Raw genomic sequence first — 21,829 nt, 5'->3', positions numbered from 1 at the left:
CCCTACACCCCGAGTTATCACTCGGTCAAAACAGTTAAATTATACATCAAAATTAGATAAACTTGTTATCTCTAGATTGCAAAAACATAACCATGCTCATAAATGTTAAACGTGAAAACAGGATGAATAAGGAGACACAGACTATTTAAATTGTTCTACTGGGTGTCTCTTCCTGCTTATATTCTTCCAACGAATGAGGTGCACACCTGCTATAAGGGCACAAGACGAGACCCAAATGCAGACACAGGAGGCAGATGGTAGAGCTCCGATTTTTATTATAACAAAGGGAGTAGGTAAAGGCAGGTCGGGGACAGGCGAGAGTTCAGAAACCAGGTCAGATTCCAAAACAGTACAAGGGGATAGGCAGGCTGGTAGTCAGAACAGGCAGAGTGGTCAGGCAGGCGTGTTCGGTGTCAGGACAGGCAACGGTCGAAACCAGGAGGACTATAATCAAACAGAGCCTGGGAAAAATAGTAGCAAGGAAAAACACTGGTTGACTTGGCAAACAAGACGAACTGGCACAGAGAGACAGGAAACACAGGGATATATACATCTGGGATAATAAGCGACACCTGGAGGGGGTGGAGACAATCACAAGGACAGGTGAAACAGATCAGGGTGTCACACCTGCAGCTAACAGGTTGAATGTCTCCCCCTAGTGGTAGCGCTAAGTATATTAAAGCAAAACCATGGAGGACTACAATAATAATGTTGTGAACAAACAAAATTTGATTCCAAAATATGGAAATGTATAGAATGTATACACAGAACATACTATTTACAGTTACAATGGAATGGAATGGTTTGCTTTGTGTGGTAGGATTTGTGGGCTTTGACACTCTTATGTAGGGGTCATAACCAGACATCAAATAGTGCAATATATGTCACAACACTTCTAAATGTATGTGTCATGACAGCTTTTATGACATATTATAACATGTTATGATGCATCGTGTCAAATAAAGTGTTAGCATTTTTCTAGTTACACCAGGTAGAACAGAACACTTGTATGTAGCTGTGAGTGACTGAGGTGAAATTACATTCTCATGACCGTTAAAGTGTTTCTACATAAACACTGTGAGCCTGTCTAGTAAATGATTGGTGTTAACAGTTTATCACTGCACTTGACTGTTAGACCCTGGAGCAGCTGCCTGGGCTGCTGTAAGCAAACCATTACACAGCACAGGGAGGAATGTTGAGCTGTCTGAAGATACAGACTATATGGTTGAACTAACTGGGTGTTAAGTGCTTTTGGCAAAGTTTCTGGAGAAATGTCCTGTAAACCAGAGCCTAGTGGTGGACAAAGAGAGGCCAGGATACCTACTGGGTATGCCAGCCATATGCCAGTGATATCCCAGTGATATGCCAGCGTAATGCCAGGGAACTTTCTACTTTTAAACTCGGACAAAACAGAGATGCTTGTTCTAGGTCCCAAGAAACAAAGAGATCTTCTGTTAAATCTGACAATTCATCTTGATGGTTGTAAAGTCGTCTCAAATAAAACTGTGAAGGACCTCGGCGTTACTCTTGACCCTGATCTCTCTTTTGACGAACATATCAAGACTGTTTCAAGGACAGCTTTTTTCCATCTACGTAACATTGCAAAAATCAGAAATTTTCTGTCCAAAAATGATGCAGAAAAATTAATCCATGCATTTGTTACTTCTAGGTTAGACTACTGCAATGCTCTACTTTCCGGCTACCCGGATAAAGCACTAAATAAACTTCAGTTAGTGCTAAATACGGCTGCTAGAATCCTGACTAGAACCAAGAAATTTGATCATATTACTCCAGTGCTAGCTTCCCTACACTGGCTTCCTGTTAAGGCAAGGGCTGATTTCAAGGTTTTACTGTTAACCTATAAAGCGTTACATGGGCTTGCTCCTACCTATCTTTCCGAGTTGGTCCTGCCGTACATACCAATACGTACGCTACGGTCACAAGACGCAGGCCTCCTAATTGTCCCTAGAATTTCTAAGCAAACAGCGGGAGGCAGGGCTTTCTCCTATAGATCTCCATTTTTATGGAACAGTCTGCCTACCCATGTGAGAGACGCAGACTCGGTCTCAACCTTTAAGTCTTTACTGAAGACTTATCTCTTCAGTAGGTCATATGATTGAGTGTAGTCTGGCCCAGGAGTGTGAAGGTGAACGGAAAGGCTCTGGAGCAACGAACCGCCCTTGCTGTCTCTGCCAGGCCGGTTCCCCTCTCTCCACTGGGATTCTCTGCCTCTAACCCTATTACAGCGGCTGAGTCACTGGCTTGCTGGTGCTCTTTCATGCCGTCCCTAGGAGGGGTGCGTCACTTGAGTGGGTTGAGTTACTGACGTGATCTTCCTGTCTGGGTTGGCGCCCCCCCTTGGTTTGTGCTGTGGTGGAGACCTTTGTGGGCTATACTCGGCCTTGTCTCAGGATTGTAAGTTGGTGGTTGAGGATTTCCCTCTAGTGGTGCGGGGGCTGTGCTTTGGCAAAGTGGGTGGGGTTATATCCTTCCTGTTTGGCCCTGTCCGGGGGTTTCTTCGGATGGGGCCACAGTGTCTCCTGACCGCTCCTGTCTCAGCCTCCAGTATTTATGCTGCAGTAGTTTATGTGTCGGGGGGTAGGGTCAGTTGGTTACCTGGAGTACTTCTCCTGTCTTATCCAGTGTCCTGTGTGAATTTAAGTATGCTCTCTCTAATTCTCTCGTTCTCTCTTTCTCTCTGAGAACCTGAGCCCTAGGACCATACGTCGGGACTACCGGGCATGATGACACCTTGCTGTCCCCAGTCCGCCTGGCCTTGCTGCTATTCCAGTTTCAACTGTTCTGCCTGCGGTTATGGAACCCCTACCTGTCCCAGACCTGCTGTTTTCAACTCTTAATGATCGGCTATGAAAAGCCAACTGAGATTTATTCCTGATTATTATTTGACCATGCTTGTCATTTATGAACATTTTGAAAATCTTGGCTCTCTCTAATTTTCTCCTTCTCTTTTTCTTTCTCTCGGAGGACCTGGGCCCTAGGACCATGCGTCGGGACTGCCGCCCGTGGTGACTCCTTGCTGTCCCCAGTCCGCCTGGCCTTGCTGCTATTCCAGTTTCAGCTGTTCTGCCTGCGGTTATGGTCTGTCCCAGACCTGTCCCAGACCTGTTGTTTTTCAACTCTTGATGATCGGCTATGAAAAGCCAACTGAAAATTATTCATGATTATTATTTGACCATGCTTGTCACTTATGAACATTTTTGAACATCTTGGCATAGTTCTGTTATAATCTCCACCCGGCACAGCCAGAAGAGGACTGGCCACCCCTCATAGCCTGGTTCCTCTCTAGGTTTCTTCCTAGGTTTTGGCCTTTCTAGGGAGTTTTTCCTAGCCACCGTGCTTCTACACCTGCATTACTAGCTGTTTGGGGTTTTAGGCTGGGTGTCTGTACAGCACTTCGAGATATTAGCTGATGTACGAAGGGCTATATAAAATAAAATTGATTGATTGATATGACAGTGATATCCCAGTGATATGCCAGCGTAATGCCAGGGATATGACAGTAATATGACAGTAATATCCCAGTGATATGCCAGCGTAATGCCAGGGATATGACAGTGATATCCCAGTGATATGCCAGCGATATGCCAGCGTAATGCCAGGGATATGACAGTAATATGCCAGTGATATGCCAGCGATATGCCAGCGTAATGCCAGGGATATGACAGTAATATGACAGTAATATCCCAGTGATATGCCAGCATAATGCCAGGGATATGACAATGATATCCCAGTGATATGCCAGCGATATGCCAGCGTAATGCCAGGGATATGACAGTAATATGCCAGTGATATGCCAGCGATATGCCAGTGATATGCCAGGATTCAGAGTAGGTGTCAGTGCACCTGTTGAATGAGACATAAACGTTTGGAGGTGTTGCGTGCATTTTTTTGCATAAGGATTTGTCGGAGACTGTTACCATATAGTAGTAACTGGTACGTAACACTGCTGATAAATGTTGCACTTAAAACCTCCTACTTTCTAGCCAAGGTTATTAATACATACAGTAGATATGTTGTAAATGATTAAAGAGCTTAACAGGTGAGCCTGATAACAAATCAAGTCGATGCTGCTTCTCAGGTCCACAAAAGATAAGCCAAGAGAATTGTATGTGTGTGATTACCCTATGGATGTGTTACAAAACCCAACATTGTTAGAGCGTTATTTGTGAACTGAGGTGTGTGTGTGACATTTGTATGTGGTCACTGGTCAGTGTTTGAGTTGGCAAGAACAGACAGGCTTTCATGATTGACTCTCCCTCCCAGGCACTCTACATAGCAGGCTCTCTAAACTATGCACAACCTGCCGCTGAAGTTTGGATTTGAAATGTAAATGTCTCCTAGCTATGTCACTTTACTTTATACATGGTAAAATGACAGGTTGGAGATTGGGATCACACTGGGATAACACTGCCTAGTTAAGAAGGTGTATCGTCTGAAACAGGTTTCCCTGCTTTTTGTTGCCCATGCAGACTACTGGACTTAGAGGTAGGTTATTATTTAACCTTTATACAACAGGTGGATCTAATCCTGAATGCTGATTGGTCAAAACCGCATTCCAGCCGGTGTCTAATCTATGACGTTAAAATGCCTATTTACTCTGTTCCACCTGACTGTGCAAGCCACTGTCTCATCAGCCCAGCCAGGCAATTTATAATCTTGATCTCCACTCTGCCTAACAATACCGTGCCAACATATCCTCCAAACACTGTCTTTTCGGGCATTATCACTTAACTATTTTAACCAGTCCAGTCCATTAAGAACACATTCATATGTACACAACATACTTCCTTACACAAAGCAACGCAAACTAGTGACAACTAGAAACAACTACATGTCTCAACCTGTCACGTTCCTGACCTTATTTCCTTTGTTTAGCCTTGTTTAGTTGGTCAGGACGTGAGCTGGGTGGGCATTCTATGTTATGTGTTTCTATGTTGGGTTCATTGTATTAGCCTGATATGGTTCTCAATCAGGGGCAGGTGTTTTACGTTTCCTCTGATTGAGAACCATATTAAGGTAGGCTGTTCTCACTGTTTGTTTGTGGGTGATTGTTGCTGTGTCTGTGTTTGTTCGCCACACAGTACTGTTTCGTTCGTTCGTTCGTTTGTTCCTGTTCGTGCGTTCATGTTTTATGTTCTCAAGTTCAGGTCTGTTCACGTCGTTTTGTTATTTTGTCAGTGTTCTGTTTAGTTGGATAATTCATTAAAATTCAACATCATGAACATTCACCACGCTGCGCCTTGGTCCTCCTCTCTTCCACATAAAGACGAGCGTTACACAACCTGTTCATCTATTTGTCCTTTGAACTCGTCCAGGTACATCAGGTCCTGGAGTTTTAGGTTGGCTTGGAGGGAATTCAAGATCAGGCCGCTTAGCATAAAACAAGATTCAGATCTGAGCTTGTATGTGTTTTCATTTTGAGCTAGAAGAGAGGATAGATAAAATGGCAGTTTTCCTAAAATAGTCTTCTAAATAAGAATATACCAGTGTCCCGACAGCACTGTAGAGATCACAATGGTGAGTTAGATGTCTCTGATTGGTGACAGTACGAAGGGCTGCATGATACACGGAGTCAAGAGCTTTCAGTGTAGAGCTTGAGGCACATAAATAGTATCACCATAGTCCAACACAGAGAGAAGTAGAACGAATCAACTCCTTTCTGGTGGCTAAAGGAAAAAACAGCTTTGTGCAGGTAATAAAACCCAATAGGTAGCTTGAGTTTCCTGACAAGGTTATCTACATGGACGGTGAAGCTCAACTTCTCATACACCCAAACTCCCAGATATTTTAAAGTTTTGTTAACTTAAAACATATCGATTACCAATTGACTTTGCTGGTAATTGATCATTGAATATCAATGTTGTTAATAATTGCTGGGGTACTCTGAATTATACTGAGAAATATGCATTCTTTTCCCAGAACTGTTTGCAATTAATATTTCTATCATTTTGTGCTGCTGTTTTGGAATGATTTCATTACTGCTTTTTACCAAATTGTATTTACAGTATTTGTTTACTCGGGCATGTAATCCAGTGTCATAAGCTTGTATTGTGTTAGATCAGTATTGCGTGAAGCCCAGAGTAGCCATGAAGGCCAGTGTGACTGAGTAACTGACTTAGCAGAGAGTTCATCCCTTATCCCAACTACAGCTATTCAATGAGAGATCTCTATCTACAGCAGACACTCTGTCCTCCCTCATCTAAACTGGGATATGTTTAACACCCCGGCAGTCCTACAAGCTAAGCTAGATGCCCTCAATCTCACACAAATCATCAAGGAACCCACCAGGTACAACCCTAAATCCGTAAACATGGGCACCCTCATAGATATTATCCTGACCAACTTGCAAATACACCTCTGCTGTTTTCAATCAGGATCTCAGCGATCACTGCCTCATTGCCTGCATCCGCTATGGGTCCGCGGTCAAACGACCACCCCTCATCACTGTCAAACGCTCCCTAAAACACTTCTGCGAGCAGGCCTTTCTAATCGACCTGGCCCGGGTATCCTGGAAGGATATTGACCTCATCCCGTCAGTCGAGGATGCCTGGTCGTTCTGCCCGCACCCGCCTGCCCGATTAGTTAGCATCCCTACCCTGGACGTTCTGACCTAGAATATGTGGACAACTACAAATACCTAGGTGTCTGGCTAGACTGTAAACTCTCCTTTCAGACTCATATTAAACATCTCCAATCCAAAATCAAATCTAGAATCGGCTTTCTATTTCGCAACAAAGCCTCCTTCATTCACGCCGCAAAACTTACCCTCGTAAAACTGACTATCCTACCGATCCTTGACTTCGGCGATGACATCTACAAAATAGCTTCCAACACTCTACTCAGCAAACTGGATGCAGTCTATCACAGTGCCATCCGTTTTGTTGCCAAAGCCCCTTATATCACCCACCACTGTGACCTGTATGCTCTAGTCGGCTGGCCCTCGCTACATATTCGTCGCCTGGCCCACTGGCTCCAGGTCATCTATAAGTCTATGCTAGGTAAAGCTTCACCTTATCTCAGCTCACTGGTCATGATAACAACACCCACCCGTAGCATGCGCTCCAGTAGGTATATCTCACTGGTCATCGCCAAAGCCAACACCTCCTTTGGCCACCTTTCCTTCCAGTTCTCTGCTGCCAGTGACTGGAACGAATTGCAAAAATCACTGAAGCTGGAGACTTATATTTCCCTCACTAACTTTAAACATCAGCTATCTGAGCAGCTAACCGATCACTGCAGCTGTACATAGTCCATCTGTAAATAGCCCACCCAATCTACCTACCTCATCCCCATATTGTTTTTATTTACTTTTCTGCTCTTTTGCACACCAGTATCTCTACTTGCACATCATCATCTGCTCATTTATCACTCCAGTGTTAATCTGCTAAATTGTAATTATTTCGCTACTGTGGCCTATTCATTGCCTATCTCCTCAAGCTATTTTCACACACTGTATATAGACTTTCTTTTTTTCTATTGTGTTATTGACTGTACGCTTGTTTATTCCATGTGCAACTCTGTGTTGTTGTTTGTGTCGCACTGCTTTGCTTTATCTTGGCCAGGTCGCAGTTGTAAATGAGAACTTGTTCTCAACTAGCTTACCTGGTTAAATAAAGGTGAAAAAAATAAAATCTCTCCCTTGGGTTTGGGTTTCTACACAGAGAGAAGCATCACGGCCTCTCCCATCATGACTGAGCACAGTCTGTCTCCAGGGCCCATCAATGGCTGCTCTTCCTCCTCCAACCCCCAGCCCAATGCAGGCAACAGCAGCAAGCCCTGGAGGAGTAAGTCCCTGAACACCAAGCACAGCACCACCTCCTCCATGCTGTCCGTCAAGCAGGACCCTCTCACCAGGCAGCCCGTGGCCACACCCCTAGAGATCCTCCCTAAAGTCATCGCCCAGAAGTCCATGCTGGAAAAACTCAAGCTTTTCAACAGCAAAGGAGGCTCCAAGGCAGCTGGAGTCCTGACTGACAGGCCGACAGGGCAGGAGACGGAGTTGATGGAGTCGCTTCCCACCAGCAGTGACCACCTAGAGGAGGCAGAGGGGAACTCCCGGCCCCCCAGTGTCATGGCGACCAGCCCCAAGCTTGCCCTGAAGGGCATTGCCCAGCGCACCTTCGGCAGGGCCCTCACCCCCCGGAAGAGCTCTCTGAAGACTGGGGAGAAGGAGAAGGACAAGGCCAGGCCCAAGGAGAGGGACAAGGCCCGGGAGGGAGGCTCCAAGCGGGGGTTCGTCACAGAGCAGGAGGAGCCCAGGGATGACACCAGGCAGGAGGGAGTAGGTTCAGACTCAGCAGAGCCCAAGAGGAACACTAAGAGTACCAGCCTCATCCCAAAAGGAGGCAAGGCTGGCAGTGGCAAAAAGGAGGTCTCAGCCCCAGCAGCACACAGCGGAATACAAAAGCCAGGGTTCAAGGCAGGGAAGACCTCAGGGGTGCCCTCTTCTGGTCGAGATGGAGACAGGCCCAGCAGTTTGAGGGCCGGTGGGGGTTGTGGTCACTCGGTGCACAAGTGCCAGCTGGACAGCAGAAGCTCCAGCTCCTGCTCCAGCCTGGCCTCCTCTGAAGGGAGGTCTCACCATCAACACCACCACACCAACGGAGCGCCCCCAGTGGCCACCACAGCCAGCAACACCATCAGTGTCCAGCTACCTCATCCTCAGCAGCAATACAACCACCCCAACACTGCCACTGTCGCACCATTCATGTACAGGTACTATGCCTGCTTTGATGGACAGAATTTGAGCTTTCATAGTTTAATAGTAGGAATATACCACAATGTCAAACATTTTATACATACCACGTCTCAAACCTTTTAACTGACTATCGGGATCTGTGTAAGCCTAAATTATAGTCAATGACTAATTGGAGAGGACTGAACTACATATACTTAGTGGGAACTCTTTACTCCTGACGGAGCGCAGAGAGAGGCAGACTGACTCTGTGGTATCGCTCCTCATTGTCTTGTTGTTCCTGCCCTGTCCTGTAGGTCTCAGCCTGATGTGACTGGAGCAGACATGATGATGGAGGCAGCGGGGTCACTGGAGGGTCACAGAGAGACTGCAGCCATCAGCAAGTCAGCAGACAACTCCCAGGAGGACCTCACAGGTAACACTGGGTCACTATGATTTACATGCAGAGTATGTGTGTAGCTGTACCTCACAATGTCTGTCTCACTGGTTAAATCCTATATCCTTCCAAGCATACTGGACATAATGTGATTGCTGAGTGGTTATTCAATTGATTGAAACAGGGAATTTTCATACTGTGCTTTGTGACTTCAATTTCCACATCAGTTTTTCTTTGGTATTTTTTCCACTGTTACGTTAAATGACGGTAGTTAAGAAGATGAGACTATTGTGAACTGTAATATGTTTCACAAACAGGCAAATATCTCATTAGCAACAAAGGATCCTGTCCCAGGGAAAAACAAATGCAGCCTCTTGTTGTTCCCAGGCACAAATGAGGGTCTCTAATCCCAGCTAAACATGTTAATACTCAACAGTGAAGAGTGCATCAAAATGCCACCATGGAGAACAAAAGGCCCAGTTTCCTGTGGATTATTTTTAGCCTCTTCGTGATGGATCAGAGATATTGCCTTAAAGTTCACAATGATTTGGCAGGCCCACACAAAGCCTGTCTGAATGCAATTAACAGCACTGTTAATGCTGCATACAGAGTGAATGGAAAAACTCACTTGGAAACTCTGAGTATCTCAGCCAGGAAGTAAGTGGGTTGGTACCGTTCATTTGGAGCACTGCTCTGCTGCCACACTGGAAAAATTAAGAAAAGTGAAACACTGGATTCTTATTGAGCTTTGTATGAATTGCATGATTCGTTGAGAGAGTGGAGAGAGAGGCTTGATTTGACATTGGAGTTGACTGGTGAAGTGATGGAATGTTGTCCTGAGGCAGCCCCAGCCAGGGCTCTGTGTCTATGTGTCTACCATGGCAGCCAGGAGGGAGAGAAAGGCCAGGTCCTGACTGAATGAAACAGAAAGAGCTCATCTGCATGTTAAAGGCTGTGGATGTCATGGAGATACCAAGGCTCCTCACCAAACGCACTGTGTGTATGTGTGTGTGTGGTGGATGACTGGAGAGGCCTTTCTCCCTTCTTCCATCACTCTGAGGAAATATAAAGCAGTTGCCACAGGAGGAGTGGTCAGCGCTGGGGTAGGTGTGTCTGCGCTGGGGTAGGTGTGTCAGCGCTGGGGTAGGTGTGTCAGCGCTGGGGTAGGTGTGTCTGCGCTGGGGTAGGTGTGTCAGCGCTGGGGTAGGTGTGTCAGCGCTGGGGTAGGTGTGTCAGCGCTGGGGTAGGTGTGTCAGCGCTGGGGTAGGTGTGTCAGCGCTGGGGTAGGTGTGTCTGCGCTGGGGTAGGTGTGTCAGCGCTGGGGTAGGTGTGGCAGCGCTGGGGTAGGTGTGTCAGCGCTGGGGTAGGTGTGTCAGCGCTGGGGTAGGTGTGTCAGCGCTGGGGTAGGTGTGTCAGCGCTGGGGTAGGTGTGTCAGCGCTGGGGTAGGTGTGTCAGCGCTGGGGTAGGTGTGTCAGCGCTGGGGTAGGTGTGTCTGCGCTGGGGTAGGTGTGGCAGCGCTGGGGTAGGTGTGTCTGCGCTGGGGTAGGTGTGGCAGCGCTGGGGTAGGTGTGTCTGCGCTGGGGTAGGTGTGGCAACGCTGGGGTAGGTGTGGCAGCGCTGGGGTAGGTGTGGCAGCGCTGGGGTAGGTGTGTCTGCGCTGGGGTAGGTGTGTCTGCGCTGGGGTAGATGTGTCTGCGCTGGGGTAGGTGTGTCTGCGCTGGGGTAGGTGTGTCTGCGCTGGGGTAGGTGTGTCAGCGCTGGGGTAGGTGTGTCTGCGCTGGGGTAGGTGTGTCAGCGCTGGGGTAGGTGTGTCAGCTACATCATTCTCTTTCTGTCATTTCTGGGCTGAAGGACATTCAAGAAAACAAGCATCTACTTACACTCTGTTCCGATCAGAATCATAATGTGTCTTGGAGAGGTTGTGGCAATCCCGGACAGGACTTATCCCGGATAGGACTTATCCCGGACAGGACCTATCCTGGACAGGACCTATCCTGGACAGGACTTATCCCGGACAGGACTTATCCCGGACAGGACTTATCCCGGACAGAACCTATCCCGGACAGGACTTATCCCGGACAGGTCTTATCCCGACAGGACTTATCCCGGACTGAACATATCCCGGGCAGGACTTATCAAAGTGTCAAGGAGTTGGAGCAACTAGTAAGGACTACATGGAGAGAGAAGACGTGCTTCCTCACAGAAGTGGTGAGGGTGTTGGTAAGAGTGGCAGCAGCAATGACTCCTCACCCAGCCAAGACAGGAGCAGAACCAGGCTCTCTCTGGGCAGCATTACCCTGGGAGGCTCCAGCCAGCACAACCAGCCACCCTGTCCCATCCCCAACAGACCAATCCCAGACGACACTAGACGGCATGCCAATGAGCCAAACACCCCTGTGGTGGAGAGACCAGGAAGTGGGCATACAGAGTGCTGTGACCCTGTGACCCTAAGACAGACTGCCAGGAGGTCAGAGGTCAGAGCTGGGAGGAGAACTATGTGGAGGTGTCCAGTAAGAGGCGGAGCCGGCTGTACCAGGTGCACCTGCAGAGCAGACTTGTGTCTGGGATCGCTCAACTCAACGAGGAGATCCTCCTCACTATGCTGGACATATATGAGAAACATGACAGTAAGTGTGTGTGTGGGTGGGGGGGGGGGGGTATTCAGCGCTGCTTACCTTTTAACTCCCCAGACCTCTTGGACTAGACGCGGCTTCATTCAATAGCAGAACAATATGCTTGTTAATGCTCTCAGAGCATTCAGAGCATGCTTCCTTTTTTCTGCTTGCTAAACATTCTGTCAGCTCTCTTCGTTACATTCGCAAAAGTTATACAAACCCTCCATCAAAGGGCTGCTCTTAAAGCAGAGCTGCCTGTAAGGATTTAGTGGCGTTATAAAGCATTGGTTTTGCCCTGTGAATTGGCTCGTTTGGGCTCCCTCCAAGCCCCCCTGGAATGCCTTGACTGGGAGTGCCTTGATGGGGGGGGCAGATACATTTGAATTTGCCCTGCAAAAACCTCCACTCACCTACGGCTCATTTTAATTTGGAAAAAGGCTTTGGGTGAATTAGTGGGCTGAGCTTTTCTCCTTCCCGACACTGTCCTGTACAGCACCAGGATGGAAAACCCTGCTCTGATTGATGTGAAGGACTTTTTCAATGTTTCCTTTCCTCAAAAGCATCCAGAATTCCTATGGAGTTTTTTGTACACATGTTTTTTCTGGTTTGGGCTTTGATTGGCTACAGTACGATATGCAACGTTAAGGACCCTTTTGTTGTGAATGGTCTGTTTCAAGTGTTAATGGCTATCTTTGCAGGAAATATGCATATTTATGAGGATGTACTTACTCACAAGCCTGTGCCATGTGTGCTGTTTGACGTGGCAGCTGTTTCAGGGGGACTGTCTCTAACAGACCCCGTCCCCTACTCCTAGGTGAAGACCCTGAGGCCAGGCGGCTGCGGACGGTGAAGGACATTGCAGATCTGAGGCAGAACCTGGAGGAGACCATGTCCAGCCTGAGGGTAACACAGATTAGCCACAGGTATGTCCTTGACCTTGCTTCTGCACCATCTCTGTGTCTGTGTGTGTGTGTGTGTGTGTGTGTGTGTGTGTGTGTGTGTGTGTGTGTGTGTGTGTGTGTGTGTGTGTGTGTGTGTGTGTGTGTGTGTGTGTGTGTGTGTGTGTGTGTGTGTGTGTGTGTGTGTGTGTGTGTGTGTGTGTGTGTGTGTGTGTGTGTGTGTGTGTGTGTGTGTGTGTGTGTGTGTGTGTGTGTGTGTGTTAATTTGTATTGCTCTGATGGAAGGAGATGTTAATTTCAGTGGTTTGGCTCAGCAATTCCCAAACATGATTATATACTTACTTTGCAAAGTGCCCTCCGCAGAGGATTCAATGGTATGGCTGTTCCTGACTTCACTATCTCAGTAATGCATCAGTGATCTAGTAACAAGGGCAAAAGAACACCAAGGTGAAATTTAAACATGACAGTCATTTTGATCGATGTGAGAAAGAAGCATTCAAAATGAGGACCATTATTTTCTGGCATGTGAACCATTTGGATTCCAGCTTGTCTACATGACAGAGTCTGCCTTGGTGTCTAAAGACTTTAGCCTGATTGACAGTTGGACTGGTAGATCAGATGTTGATGTGGAGACATCCCTCTTTTATCTCTGGCCTGATGAATCAGATGTGTTGCCCGGTTGCCTCGTCCTGAGCCCAGCCATGAAATCAACTTGGAGGGGTTGAGTGGACCCCTGTGGTCAGCCAGCACGAGGTTAAAAGTTGCTTTTGTCTCCGAAGTCGATAAAAGGGGAGAAAAAACATGAAGAGCACTCCTGGTGGGCTATTCTACAATGCCCAACAGATTTCTACTCTCTTTAGCGTCATATGGGAGTGAATCATGCAATTCAACTAGTAGGATTGTTCAGTCAGAACAACATTTTTAATTGTAGATAAGTTGCCCTCTAAAGTGCATGTAAATGCAGTTAGCTTTTCATGCTGGACTGGCTCATCTCTTAGACTATTTATCTTGCATGATAAGTACTCTCCATCCCTTACATCTATTGTTTAGCACGTTGAATGTGGTGCTATGTAGTTAAGTGTTCTGATCTGTAGTTTGTTGTCTCAGTGAGAGGGAGTGTAGTTCAGTGTTCTGATCTGTAGTTTGTTGTCTCAGTGAGAGGGAGTGTAGTTCAGTGTTCTGATCTGTAGTTTGTTGTCTCAGTGAGAGGGAGTGTAGTTCAGTATTCTGATCTGTAGTTTGTTGTCTCAGTGAGAGGGAGTGTAGTTCAGTGTTCTGATCTGTTGTTTGTTGTCTCAGTGAGAGGGAGTGTAGTTCAGTGTTCTGATCTGTAGTTTGTTGTCTCAGTGAGAGGGAGTGTAGTTCAGTGTTCTGATCTGTAGTTTGTTGTCTCAGTGAGAGGGAGTGTAGTTCAGTGTTCTGATCTGTAGTTTGTTGTCTCAGTGAGAGGGAGTGTAGTTCAGTGTTCTGATCTGTAGTTTGTTGTCTCAGTGAGAGGGAGTGTAGTTCAGTGTTCTGATCTGTAGTTTGTTGTCTCAGTGAGAGGGAGTGTAGTTCAGCGTTCTGATCTGTAGTTTGTTGTCTCAGTGAGAGGGAGTGTAGTTCAGCGTTCTGATCTGTAGTTTGTTGTCTCAGTGAGAGGGAGTGTAGTTCAGTGTTCTGATCTGTAGTTTGTTGTCTCAGTGAGAGGGAGTGTAGTTCAGCGTTCTGATCTGTAGTTTGTTGTCTCAGTGAGAGGGAGTGTAGTTCAGCGTTCTGATCTGTAGTTTGTTGTCTCAGTGAGAGGGAGTGTAGTTCAGTGTTCTGATCTGTAGTTTGTTGTCTCAGTGAGAGGGAGTGTAGTTCAGTGTTCTGATCTGTAGTTTGTTGTCTCAGTGAGAGGGAGTGTAGTTCAGTGTTCTGATCTGTAGTTTGTTGTCTCAGTGAGAGGGAGTGTAGTTCAGTGTTCTGATCTGTAGTTTGTTGTCTCAGTGAGAGGGAGTGTAGTTCAGTGTTCTGATCTGTAGTTTGTTGTCTCAGTGAGAGGGAGTGTAGTTCAGTGTTCTGATCTGTAGTTTGTTGTCTCAGTGAGAGGGAGTGTAGTTCAGTATTCTGATCTGTAGTTTGTTGTCTCAGTGAGAGGGAGTGTAGTTCAGCATTCTGATCTGTAGTCTGTTGTCTCAGTGAGAGTTCAGTGTTCTGATCTGTAGTTTGTTGTCTCAGTGAAAGGGAGTGTAGTTCAGCGTTCTGATCTGTAGTTTGTTGTCTCAGTGAGAGGGAGTGTAGTTCAGTGTTCTGATCTGTAGTTTGTTGTCTCAGTGAGAGGGAGTGTAGTTCAGCGTTCTGATCTGTAGTTTGTTGTCTCAGTGAGAGGGAGTGTAGTTCAGTGTTCTGATCTGTAGTTTGTTGTCTCAGTGAGAGGGAGTGTAGTTCAGTGTTCTGATCTGTAGTTTGTTGTCTCAGTGAGAGGGAGTGTAGTTCAGCGTTCTGATCTGTAGTTTGTTGTCTCAGTGAGAGGGAGTGTAGTTCAGTATTCTGATCTGTAGTTTGTTGTCTCAGTGAGAGGGAGTGTATTTCAGTATTCTGATCTGTAGTTTGTTGTCTCGGTGAGAGGGAGTGTAGTTCAGTGTTCTGATCTGTAGTTTGTTGTCTCAGTGAGAGGGAGTGTAGTTCAGCGTTCTGATCTGTAGTTTGTTGTGAGAGGGAGTGTAGTTCAGTATTCTGATCTGTTGTTTGTTGTCTCAGTGAGAGGGAGTGTAGTTCAGCGTTCTGATCTGTAGTTTGTTGTCTCAGTGAGAGGGAGTGTAGTTCAGTGTTCTGATCTGTAGTTTGTTGTCTCAGTGAGAGGGAGTGTAGTTCAGCGTTCTGATCTGTAGTCTGTTGTCTCAGTGAGAGTTCAGTGTTCTGATCTGTAGTTTGTTGTCTCAGTGAAAGGGAGTGTAGTTCAGCGTTCTGATCTGTAGTTTGTTGTCTCAGTGAGAGGGAGTGTAGTTCAGTGTTCTGATCTGTAGTTTGTTGTCTCAGTGAGAGGGAGTGTAGTTCAGCGTTCTGATCTGTAGTTTGTTGTCTCAGTGAGAGGGAGTGTAGTTCAGTGTTCTGATCTGTAGTTTGTTGTCTCAGTGAGAGGGAGTGTAGTTCAGTGTTCTGATCTGTAGTTTGTTGTCTCAGTGAGAGGGAGTGTAGTTCAGCGTTCTGATCTGTAATTTGTTGTCTCAGTGAGAGGGAGTGTAGTTCAGTATTCTGATCTGTAGTTTGTTGTCTCGGTGAGAGGGAGTGTAGTTCAGCGTTCTGATCTGTAGTTTGTTGTCTCAGTGAGAGGGAGTGTAGTTCAGTGTTATGATCTGTAGTTTGTTGTCTCAGTGAGAGGGAGTGTAGTTCAGCGTTCTGATCTGTAGTTTGTTGTCTCAGTGAGAGGGAGTGTAGTTCAGTATTCTGATCTGTTGTTTGTTGTCTCAGTGAGAGGGAGTGTAGTTCAGTATTCTGATCTGTAGTTTGTTGTCTCAGTGAGATGGAGTGGTGACTCCTGACGCAGCCCACCCTTCTTCGCCCCCCTCTCTCTCACCGTCTCTCTCCCTCTCTCTCGCTCTCCCCAGCACCCTAGAGACCACCTTTGACAGCAGTGTCACCACTGAGATCAGCGGGAGAGGCATGCTCAACCTGTCCCCCCGCCCCAACCCAGCGCTGCCCTGGCGACTGTGCCCCTCCAGCCCACGTCTGCAGGCAGGCGACGCCCCCTCTGTGGGGAATGGGTACACAGTGGTGATGCGGGGCAGCTCCAGTGGCATGGTGAGCCCAGAGGATGGGCGCTACCTCCGCAGCAGGCAGACACCAAGACAGGAGAGTAACACTGTGTGTGACCTGTCAGACAAGATGGAAGAGCTGGAGGGCGTTGCCATAGAGACCACAGGGTACATGAGCGATGGGGACGTGCTAGGGAAGAACATCCACATGGACAAAGTCACCAGTGGGTGAGTGCACACAGCATGGCCTATATTACCGTTAAGACAGGAGCTGCATCTAACCCAGAGGAGCTGCATCTAACCCAGAGGAGCTGCATCTAACCCAGAGCGCACAAAATGAAAAAACATCTTCACTGATTTGTTAGTCAAGGGAGACTACTTATGATATGATAGACATATAAGTGAACTCTTCATCCTTTAGCATTTGTACTTTTGTCTATTCAACTGTCAAAGGGAACCAGGAGAAAGCAGTAGGCCTAACCCTGCTTTGAATAGACTACTACACCACAGGGATGTGAATGTCTCACTTTTCACTTTTCTTGCCAATAGATGGCAGTGTTTCAGTGTCTGGCAGTGCTCTCTGCTAATGTCTCTCATTTGTCAGTAGTAGCTTAGAGAAAACACCTGAATCTGGGACAGACAGCAACAGATGGGAGATCACTCGAGATATCAAACATCATCTTTCATTTGGAACATAGCTTGATAACATGCTGTCTTATTTGGAAAGCTGTAAAAGAAATGAGTGGAAGTTAGCAGGGTTCTTATAGACTGAAATCTATTTTTAAATGTGCTTTCACATGCATCATTATTCTGATCATATATCTCTCTTGACACATCCAACCAGACACCCTTATGATATAATCATAAATGCCTACTAACAAAGCAGACAATATTTATTTGCTATCCTGCTTTTTCTGTACATTGCTAACTTGTGAAAAGTAGTAACTGTTTCAGGCAGTATACATACAATGTGTACATGAACCACTAGCCTAGGCTATACTGTCAGGCGTCATTGTCTTGGCTGTGGGTACAACCTTGACATTGAAGCAAAGATACATGGGAATAAGGCAACACAGTACTATTTTCCAGTCATAAATCCTTACGCCTCGATCACATCGACAGCGTCAATGGTACGCAGCATCATCTGGATATGTGTGCAACAAAAGTTTAACATTCCTTCTGCTACCATTTCTGTCAAGCAGGCTACACATACAGTTTGACGCATACGTTCCATAAATCCAACGTATGTACCACACAGAACACACTGCAACTGCCTCTGTAACACAATGCTGCAGGGCAAACGCAGCGTTCCATTGGAAATGAATGTTCTTCTGGTGTACTAAAATGCAATGCCGCTGTCAGTGTGCTTATGGAGTTTCACAGAGAGCCTACTTGTTTGTTTACCAAAGAGGGACATCCCAGATTCCCAGTATGAGGTTGGATAGACATGGATTCTCCACAGTTTCTTTCTCGTGGGATTCTGATTGGACTGTGTGTCGATGGGCATGCTTGTTCAGATCAGGCTGAAGTTGAAGAGAGTTTGATTTAAAAATAACCTGGCCTTTGTGCCCTAGAGAGAAAGCAGGTCATGGGAAATATTCTCCTCAGCATTGAGATGACACGAGACAGTGAAAGCTCTCATCATTTACAAAAGTCTCTTCTATTCATATACAACATGCACTCCTAGAGAAAGAAGTCTGGTCCAAGGCTGATTGTAGTCTTCTCCTTTACTGGGCCTCAGAGATTCTGTGGTAACACACCCGTGAACACTCACACAGTCAACCAGAGGTTAAGGCGAGTCTTATTCCAACATTTCTCCACAGAGGTGAATCATGTGACACAGAGCCAACTGCAGGTCAGGATACGTCTGTTGATGATGTGATCACATATGATGTGTGTTTCATCTCACTAGAATTGGAGCAAATAAGATGTTTATTTTGCCGTCATATCAACTGAAATCAAATTGTATTTGTCACTTGCGCCAAATACAACAGCCTTACAGTGAAATGCTTACTTACAAACTTACTTACTTACTTAACCAAGGGCTTTTTTTTTTTTTAAGAAAAAAATTAAAGTTTTGAAAATATTTACTAAATAAACAAAAGTAAAAAATAAAAGAGCAACTATAAAATAACAATAACGAGGCTATATCCAGGGGGTACCGGTACTGAGTCAATGTGTGGGGTACAGGTTAGTCAAGGTGTAACGAGTGCGCTGAGAGTCAGGAAGACAGTTCAGGGAGTGAATACATTTAATTAATAAATTAACAAAACACAAACAGCGCACCGACATGAAACAGAAACAATGACGACTGGGGAAGAAAACAAAGGGAGTGACATACAGGGCAGGTAATCAAGGAGATGATGGAGTCCAGGTGAGTGTCATTATGCGCCTAACGCTGGTGACAGGTGTGCGCCCTAACGAGCAGCCTGGTGACCTAGAGGCTGGAGAGGGAGCACACGTGACACAAAGTAATTGAGGTAATATGTCATTGTAGGTAGGGGTAAAATGACTATGCATAGATAATAAACAGCGAGTAGCAGCAGTGTAAAAAAAGAATAGTCCAGGTAGCCATTTCATTAATTGTTCAGCAGTCGTATGGCTTGGAAGTAGAAGTTGTTAAGAAGCCTTTTGGACCTAGACTTGGCACTCCTGTACTGCTTGCCGTGCGGTAGCAGAAAGAACAGTTTATGACTAGTGTGGCTGGAGTCTTTGACAATTTTTAGGGCCTTCCTCTGACACCGGTATAGAGGTCCTGGATGGCAGGAAGCTTGGCCCCAGTGGTGTACTGGGCCGTACGCACTGCCCTCTGTAGTGCCTTGCTGTCGGAGGTCGAGCAGTTGCCATACCAGGCAGTGATGCAACCAGTCAGGATGCTCTCGATGGTGTAGCTGTAGAACCTTTTGAGGATCTGGGGACCCATGCCAAATCTTTTCAGTCTCCTGAGGGGGGATAGGTGTTGTCGTGCCCTCTTCACGACCGTCTTGGTGTGTTTATACCATGTTAGTTTGTTGGTGATGTGGACACCAAGGAACTTGAAGCTCTCAACCTGCTCCACTACAGCCCCGTCGATGAGAATGGGGGCGTGCTCGGCCCTCCTTTTCATGTAGTCCACAATCATCTCCTTTGTCTTGATCACGTTGAGGGTGAGGTTCTTGTCCTGGCAACATACTGCCAGGTCTCTGACCTCCCCCCAATAGGCTGTCCCATCATTGTCGGTGATCATTGTCATCATTGTGTTGTCAGCAAACTTAATGATGGTGTTGAAGTCGTGCTTGGCAATGCAGTCATGGGTGAACAGAGAGTACAGGAGGGGACTATGCATGCACCCCTGTTGAGGATCAGAGAGGCAGATGTGTTGTTGCCTACCCTTACCACCTGGGGGCGGCCCATCAGAAAGTCCAGGATCCAGTTGCAGAGGGAGGTGTTTAGTCCCAGGGTCCTTAGCTTAGTGATGAGCTTTGAGGGCACTACGGCACTACGGTACTACGGTACTACGGCACAGGTTGAAACAGGGACTGGATGCTGGAGAACTTGTATGTTGCTCACCACAATCATCCGTATTATCCGATTTTCCTCTAGGAACCGGAAGCAATTGAGAATGACAGTGGAAACATGGTCCTTGTCCTGCTCTGGAAAGTTTTTATACAAGTTCATTCTGAATGTCTTGGTGATATGATAGCACTTTGTTGAAGTTTAGGTCAACCACACTAATCAAAGGGTGTGCGTGAACACATAGACATAATAGTAAGTTCACCTGTCAACTCTAGTGTGTTTCACTCTGTTTTGAACCCAACACCTCACGTGATCGAGAGTTCAGTAAACGTATAGGGGCTTGTGTTGTTAGTGCAAATATATAGTCAGCTGAGGACCTGCAGACTAACTGGCTCTGCTGTTGTTCAGTAACCAGAGTTAATGGATGGCCCACTGCAGGCACACAGCTCTGAACCCAAACATTGGTAGAGATTTAAACTGGACCTTCAATTTATTGATTTGATGCCCTAGGAAGAGCGAGAGTGACCAACATTAGACCACTTCTATGGCCTTGTGCTATAGTCAGGTGGGTTGTGGTTGCTACTGGGGTATAGTACCATAGACCTGTTAGGAAATGTATTGTTATGTACTTGATTTGGTTACATTAGATTTAAAAAAATGTCTTGCTTAATAACTCTGAGCCAGTCAATGAGTCATCTCTCGTGGTGATTTTCATTGCGAAAGGCAATTAATCATAACTCATCTTTTGTTTCCCAATTGGGTGCTGTAGTTGGTTCACAGGAAAGCAATAGGCTAGACTCACTCCTCTGACAAATGTTAGGGCTTCTTACCTGTCTGGCTGGTTAGTCAGCAACTGGTCTGTCCAACTCAGCTTCAATAGCTGCCTATAGATCCAATCAGTCGGCCTCGAAACACTCAAAAGAGTTATCCTTACTAGGAAATGTGGCTGCTATTTAGGGCTTGTGCTTATCAGAGTAAATTCCGTCTGTTTGTTAAGGTTAGTGCTGCCAGGCTTTGCATGTAGTTGGTACTTCCTGATCTCTGAGATGAAAGGTGCTTTGATTAACTTCTTATGGCTGCATCCCGCTACCGGGATCGATATGACGACAGCCAGTGAAAGTGCAGGGCGCCAAATTCAAACAACAGAAATCTCATAATTAAAATTCCTCAAACATGCATGTGTCTTATATCATTTTAAAGGTAATCTTGTTGTTAATCCCACAAGTGTCCGATTTCAAATATGCTTTTCAGCGAAAGCACTACAAACGATTATGTTAGGTCACCACCAAACCACAATAAGCACAGCCATTTTTCCAGCGAAATATAGCAGTCACAAAAAGCAGAAATAGAGAAAAAATGAATCACTAACCTTTGATTATCTTCATCAGATGACACTCATAGGACTTCATGTTACACAATACATGCATGTTTTGTTTGATAAAGTTCATATTTATATAAAAAAATCTGAGTTTACATTGGCACGTTACATTCACTAGTTCCAAAAACATCAAGTGATTTTGCATAGCCACATTGTTTCAACAGAAATACTCATCATAAATGTAGATGATAATACAAGTTATACACATGGAATTATAGATATACCTCTCCTTAATGCAACCGCTGTGTCAGATTTAAAAAAAACTTTACGGAAAAAGCAGCCCATGCAATAATCTGAGACGCGCTCAGAAATATAATAAAATTAGCCGCCATTTTGGAGTCAACAGAAACCAGAAAATACATGATAAATGTTTCCTTACCTTTGATGAACTTCATCAGAATGCACTCCTAGGAATCCCAGATCCACAATAAATGCTTGATTTGTTCGATAATGTCCGTTATTTATGTCCAATTAGCTTCTTTGGTTAGCGCGTTTGGTAAACAATTCCAGAGTCACAAAGCACATCCACTATAACGTGACGAAATGCCAAAAGTTCCGTAACAGTCAGTAGAAACATCTTCAATCTTTAGAATGTTGTTAACATACATCTTGAATAACGTTCCAACCGGA

The 21,829-nt window shown here is 45.9% G+C and overlaps 1 protein-coding gene and 1 long non-coding RNA gene across 6 annotated transcripts in view; one reads left to right on the top strand and one right to left on the bottom strand.

Moving 5' to 3' along the window:
- The window catches only part of LOC139584410 (neuron navigator 2-like), a 94,837-nt gene that overhangs the window by 1,638 nt on the left and 71,370 nt on the right, over positions 1 to 21,829 (top strand). For 3 of the 5 annotated variants that reach the window (XM_071416195.1, XM_071416194.1, XM_071416192.1), the window contains exons 2-5: positions 2,704 to 8,736; positions 9,013 to 9,131; positions 12,523 to 12,631; positions 16,180 to 16,554. In XM_071416195.1, the coding sequence (XP_071272296.1) occupies positions 7,709 to 8,736; positions 9,013 to 9,131; positions 12,523 to 12,631; positions 16,180 to 16,554 (1,631 nt within the window). In that variant the 5' untranslated portion in view covers positions 2,704 to 7,708. Of the gene's footprint in view, positions 1 to 458; positions 8,737 to 9,012; positions 9,132 to 12,522; positions 12,632 to 16,179; positions 16,555 to 21,829 lie in introns of those variants that run through there. The other 2 variants (XM_071416196.1, XM_071416193.1) reach the window with 1 other exon arrangement.
- LOC139584413 (uncharacterized) lies at positions 258 to 20,872 on the bottom strand. The gene is made up of 5 exons (XR_011676760.1): positions 20,652 to 20,872; positions 12,950 to 13,026; positions 12,438 to 12,605; positions 9,721 to 9,796; positions 258 to 461 (listed from the first exon to the last, which is right to left on the bottom strand). It is a non-coding gene; the product is annotated as an uncharacterized lncRNA (long non-coding RNA).

This window comes from Salvelinus alpinus, chromosome 9, assembly GCF_045679555.1.
Source record: "Salvelinus alpinus chromosome 9, SLU_Salpinus.1, whole genome shotgun sequence".
Taxonomy (NCBI): Eukaryota; Metazoa; Chordata; class Actinopteri; order Salmoniformes; family Salmonidae; genus Salvelinus; species Salvelinus alpinus.
This window is presented reverse-complemented; position numbering and strand designations above follow the sequence as displayed.